The sequence below is a fragment of the Pinus tabuliformis genome, chromosome 8 (assembly GCF_031772625.1).
Source record: "Pinus tabuliformis cultivar Carrire ecotype Pingquan chromosome 8, CPIR1, whole genome shotgun sequence".
NCBI lineage: Eukaryota > Viridiplantae > Streptophyta > Pinopsida > Pinales > Pinaceae > Pinus > Pinus tabuliformis.
The window spans coordinates 1,896,795,723-1,896,802,212 of record NC_142294.1 but is presented as its reverse complement, the minus strand read 5'-3'; the positions used below and the strand labels follow the sequence as shown (position 1 = coordinate 1,896,802,212).

Below are 6,490 nucleotides of genomic sequence, written 5' to 3'. Positions count from 1 at the left end.
GCAAGATGTACAATCAAGAGCACATAAATAATTTCAAGTTAAGAACTTTATATGACAATTCACATTAACTTCACTAGAGATGCATATTTTCACCATAAACATAAATAAATGTGCATGTGTGTGTGTGTACCATACTATTCATTTATTGGAGAAAAAAATATTTAGAACAATGCAATAAAACAACTATTAAACAATTAACTGTGTTCTTCAAACTAATACACATTAATGACGAGTAAATTGTATATATAGCAACAATAGCAGTCACTTCAACATATTCAAATATAAATTACTCGAATGACCAACACTATATCTCTAGCAACAATCACAAACATTTAACTTAGACAAGAGACTTGTCCATGTATATATCACTTAATCCAATTACAAATTTACTCACCGGTACATGGTCAAAACAAGCATACTATGCCTCAAAGAAATAATCTCACAGCTCTTAATTAAAAGAAAAGAATAAGAGTGGTATCATCATATGTATCAGTAGCATTTGACAGAATAGAAACTTAACAAAACCTTTGTTCGCAACCTTCAACCACAACAAGGAAAATATGCATTTCGCAAAAAAAGAGCATCTTAACCCTAACTCCTAGCAGTTTGTTTTTCCTTGGACTTCTGAATCTTCAAAACCTTCTTGACAATCTTCTGTTCTTCTACCAAGAATGCTCGAATAATTCTGCAATTGCATCAAAAACAGATATTGTTACATCACAGATTAGACAACAATCTAATACAATACAAATTAACCAATAGAAATGAAATTGAGCGTATCATTCTTCAGAATAGCGTGTGCCAAACAAATAAGATAGTTGGAGGTGAAAAGAGGAACTATTAATGAAAAATGATCCATAGACTGTTATAGGAAAAATGGGACAACTAAATAATAGTAACACTACGATCCTCCACCAAAACAAAATACTCTAATGACAAACGCACAGAATAACAGGTAAAATACAGAAAATCAGTAACTAAATGAAATCATATACATTACAAAATAATAGATCAATCTGCAGAATCTCTCGTGCCAAACAAATGAGAAAATTCTGGCAGAAAAAAGGAGCCATAATAAAAGATACAATTGACCCTGTAATCACTAAAAAAATTAAAATAGGCAGAGAGTTTGGACGTGTTGCTGCTGTAATTATCCAGGCTTTTCGGAGACCATACTTTTTCTCTTACTCTGGATGGTATATTATCTGCTGTTGTAATGCTGGAACTGTTTCTTGAAAGCTTTTTTTCAACGCTCGGACAAGATTATTTTATGTTGGTTTTGATGTTGTGATTTCTGGAACAATTTTTGAAGACTACTGGTCTGGTCATTTGAACAGACATGTTTGTGTTTGATGTAAATAACATCACTGCCATGTATTTTGACTCATACCAAAGATGTATATCTCCAGCGTTTTGAGATCCACTAATTAAAGGGACAATTTTTTAATGTTTTCACTGTAAATATCAATGCATACAAATATTACCCTGCAGAATAATGTACCCGATTTAATAAGAAAAATACGAAAGCCCTAAAACAATAACCCAGAACAGGGGATGGGTACTGACCCATGGTTGATGGTTGATTTGTTAACAAAGAGGAGCATTCAAAACGAATTAAAAACAACCAAATACACACACACACAGCGCTACCGTGAAACCCTAAACGCTATAATCTGGAGGTTAAAAGATACCGACATTAATAACCAAAAAGAAATAAGCAAATATTTAAACACATTACCGGTCTCGGACAGCTGAACCCGATAAAACACCTCCATAGGCTCTGTTTACAGTTCTCCTGTTCCTGCTAAGCCTTGACCTCTTGTACTCAGCTGGCCTCAGATGGGGAATCTGCAATCCACCCATAGATTATATGATTAAAATTGGAGTTCACGACACATCGAAATACTTGATGACATTAAGATTTCATATTTTATCTGCGACATTTTTGCTGGGGCCTATAAACAAACCCTGGACCTAACTATTCAGGTTTACCATTTTATCGAATCACTGCATAGTAAAAACTCCGGCTTTGTTTTCTGATCTACAACATTTTGACCTAATTGCTAGAGTAATCTATGTATGGTTATCCAGATCAGATCATGGTATTCCCAAAAAATACTACGAACAGCGTTAGGTTCACAGATTACCACGAAACTGTAACCAATCTACAAAATAGCTCAATCAAACCCTTACCCCATGGATTCTCTTGCCTGTAACAGGACATTTAGGTCCACTGGCCCTCTTCTTTGCGGTCTGGTATATTAGCCTCCCACCTATCATCAACAAACAATAAATTACACTAAAAGCCACACAAAATCCATAAAAGAGTTAAAGGAGTCGTCAATCCTTCAAATAACTTAAGAACATCACACTGAAACGAAAAACAAAAAACTACGAGCATTTCGTGGCACCTGGAGTCTTAAGAACCCTGGTCTGGTTAGATTTCGTCGCATAGCTGTGGCGCTTGCGATACGTCAGCCTCTGTGCCATCTCTTCCTCTCAGTTGCACCACAGCTTGCAAAGGACTCTCGCCTCCTGCTGATTAGGGTTTATTCAATTGGCAACCAAAGCTTGCAAAAAGAACCCTCACCTCCCGCTGATTAGGGTTTATTCCATTAGGGTTTTTATTGCCTTCCCTTTAGGGTTTCTTCCTTATTTATGTTTCTCCCTTTAAATAAACACCTCATTTGCATATATTTGAAGAATTTTTTTCATCCTCAAATTTCAATAATATTGACAAGGTCCAAGACCGAGTATTAAGCGATCTATTACGATATTAAGATTTTATTTTTGTTCTGGTTTTCTTATTGAGCCATTCATATAAGATTTTCAAATAGCATATTATCGGTTAATTTTAGAAGTGTGGAATCGTTATTAATAATTATTAGCTTTTTGTTTTATTTTTATTTTTATTTTTTTATTTTTAATGATAACGATGATAATTAACATTTATTAAGATTAAAGTGGTTTATTGAATTTCGAGAAAAGAGAGTTTAATTGTTATTCTTCAAAATCTTATTACTGTGATCAAGGAACAAGGAAATAAGCGTTCTAAGATCGCTATAGGTGGGCTCACTTAATAAGTCAATAAGATTGGAGGTGTAGCTCATGATAGGGAATTGAGAGCGGATGTGGGCAAGAGTCGAGTAGTCTAAAAGGAAGTGATTTTCATCTTCTACTTTCTTAGTATCACAAATCTAACAAATTCTATTGTCCTAGGGAGCCTTGGGAGTAGACCATCGCCCGGTCTCACTCCCAAGCTCAAGAGAGTTAGTTCTAATCCTAGCGACGTTCATTTTCTTCTTAGTGCTAGTCAACATAGAGAAATAATTCTAGTTATCAAGGGTGGGGTTGATCACCTCCTTATAGTACCTTAACTTCCTTTTACCCTCCAGCTCCTTAGCATCCCACATCTTGTCCTTAAAACTAGAGGTAATAGTATCTTTGAAGTTGTATAGGTTTCAATTTTTTAATATAATCTTTTTAATTGAAAATCGTAATTTCAGTTTTGAGTTTTAATATGAGGTTGATGTATTTAAATTTTAATATTTGTCTTGATCTTGGATGAATGGTAGTTTGTCTTTTACTTGTCAGCGTCTCATTGCCTCTCCCCACCACTCGTTGATAAATGTATGTAAGCTCTACCCTTTGTCTTACCCACAAAACTCACCACGTTTGCTTCCTTCTCTCACCTCGCTCTCTTGAACTACTTTCACCATCTTCTTAGACCATGCAACATTTTCATCATTAATTGCCTTCTTCAATTGTGACTCATAATACCCATAGACTTGCTCAGCACTTGATCAAGTTTACTAGCGACCTTGACTTGCATGGGTATTCATAACGAGCACAACCCTTTATTTGTGCCATACATCTCAAAAATGGCTACACATACATAGATCTCAACAATGCAAGTAAAGGTTATAAACATCAATGTAAATGTCAACAAACATCAAGTTTGGCTAGATGCATAGCAATGTACCTTATTCGGCTTAAAGTGGTGATACAACATATGAAAATGCCCATTCACCCAATGACCAAGTGTTGAAGTTGGTAAACAAAACCTGATTTAGCTAAAGTGAGCTCACAACATCCAAATCCTTTCATCTTTCTTGTTAAATTTGGACAACTAGGTCCAAACTCCATGTTCTGATGCTCAGATTAAGAGGCTAATATTTTTGTTGGATTCCTCTTTCTGAGAGGTGTAAAATCCATATAAAAATAGTCTTAATCCGATGAGCAGAACTTATATTTTGAATTTATTATTCTTAATAAATTATATGTGCAAAGGTCAGCCAGTTTTGTAATGTAGGCTCACATGCCCAACAGATGTGTCACACACCCTCATTGATGGATATATATATACAGGAAAAGTTGGAGAGAATTTGGACACAACACAACTCACATCTTCCTCTCTCATCCTAAAAAGTACGAGCTACCTGGAGGACGAGTTTCAGCCACACGTGGGAAGGACGAAGAGGATTTTTCTGCTGCTAGGGTTTCGCAAAAGTTTGACCAGCATTGACTTTGGTCAACGCTTGGTCCAAACAAGCTGAAAACTTGTGGGAGGTTCGATTTTTGAAGGCCATACTACCTGGCACAAAAATCGAGGTCAAAGGGTTGACCGTTTTGCTGCTGCGTTGACTTTTAGCTTGCTACCCCTGCGTTGACTTTTCAGGACAGCGTTGACTTTTGTAGAACTGACTTGGGTTGACTCATCTACTGGTTGGAGGGTTGTTGTGACACATGCTGGGCTGGCTGACCAAAGGAGACTTTGTTGGTTGAAGCATCCTGTTGACCGCCGAAACAAACACATACATTTTTCTTGTTTCTGATTTGTCTTCTGTAAGATCTGCTTATATGTTCTATCTGCATTTTGCTTATCTACTTGTATGATTGCTGTGAGAAAAGTGAAATTGCTCTTAGCATAGAACATCTACAAAACTTAACATGGTATCGGAGCTGAGGTGAAGACAAACTCTATCTATAGCAATCATCATCGAAGGAAATGGATTCCTTTAAGCTTGAATTCAGGGAGAATGACAAGCTGACTGGAAGTGATGACTTCCATGCCTGGAAGATGTTATTAGATCTCAAATTAGAAGATCATGATCTCCTAGATCATGTGACAGGGAAGATTCAAGAACCTCCATCAAATGCCTCTGCTGCTGTTAAACACAAGTATAAGAAGGGAGAAATCAGAGCAAAACTGTTGATCAGGGAATCCATAAATAAGAGTCTGGTTGCCTACATATCTGAACTAGGCACATCCAAGGAGATGTATGACAAACTGATACTTATGTTCCAAGTAAACAATGTGAACCAAGTGCTATTCCTCAAGAACAAGTTGAAGAATATGAAGAAGGGCCGAGACGAGTCTATTCAAACTTTCTTTATGAAGTTGACCGAAACCAGGAACAATCTGCTAGCTATTGGGGAGACAATAGCTGATCGTGAGATGGTTCTCACCGCACTTGGAGGACTTCCATATGAATGGCAAGTATTCACAACTACCATTCTCAACAATAATACCATCCCTAACTTTGATGAGCTTCTGTCTAGATGTATGCAAGAAGAAACAAGGATGAAGGAATTTGATAATGAAAGAAATGCTGCCTATGTTGCTCATTCCCGAAAGAAGAACTCTGGTGGTTCCAAGGACAAAGGAAGGACTAAGACTCAAAAGAAGAAGGGTAAATGTTTCACCTGCCATAGGACTGGACACTATGCTAGATAATGCCCCTTCCAGAAGAATTCTCCCGATAGTGACGACAACAACAACAACCGAAGGAATGGGAATCAAAGAAATGACAAATCCAAAGGAAAGAGGAAGGCTCACTTTGAAGGAAACCATCCACCTTCTAAAAGGACCAGAAATACCAGGTATGAGGAGTCTAATGTTGTTGATAAAAGAAATGAGTATATTCTAATATCTGCTCTCTCAGCTGCATCTCCGCCCGACACTATGGATGTCTGGCTAATCGATAGTGGTGCCTCAAGACACATAACCGGATTCAAGGAAGCACTTTCTGACATGGTTGAAAGGGATACTAATCTAGAAATTATCCTTGGGGATAATGCCACTTATCCTGTGAAAGGGACCGGGACTGTGACCCTCCACTTGTCTCAAGGACAAGTCCTCCATCTACAAGATGTACTCTATGTACCCAAATTGAAGAAGAACCTTGTGTTTGTATCTGCCATGGAAGACAAAGGATTCAATGTAACTTTCTCTGATGGAAAGGTACTCATGTGGAAGAAGAGCTTCAAGGAAGCTATCTCAATTGGTTTTAGAGTTGGTACACTCTACCAGGTTGGAGGGAGTCCGTTGGGAGCTATGACTTGTGATACTATCCGTCAAACCGAACTATGGCACCGAAGATTTGGACACCTTCATTACAAGGCTCTTCCCGAAGCAAGCAAGGTGGTGACAGGGATGCCTGATTTTGGAAATAATCATAAAGGTGTATGTAAGGGCTGTGCTGAAGGA

The 6,490-nt window shown here is 37.5% G+C and overlaps 1 protein-coding gene across 1 annotated transcript; it reads right to left on the bottom strand.

Annotated features, from left to right (window-relative positions):
* Window positions 1-327: 327 nt before the first annotated feature.
* Window positions 328-2,655, bottom strand: LOC149243966 (large ribosomal subunit protein eL34-like). Its single transcript, XM_089374690.1, has 4 exons — window positions 2,412-2,655; window positions 2,194-2,273; window positions 1,739-1,848; window positions 328-685 (listed from the first exon to the last, which is right to left on the bottom strand). Exons 1-4 carry the CDS (start codon window positions 2,488-2,490, stop codon window positions 592-594), a joined length of 363 nt encoding a protein of 120 aa, XP_089230816.1. The 5' UTR covers window positions 2,491-2,655; the 3' UTR covers window positions 328-591.
* Window positions 2,656-6,490: the final 3,835 nt, after the last annotated feature.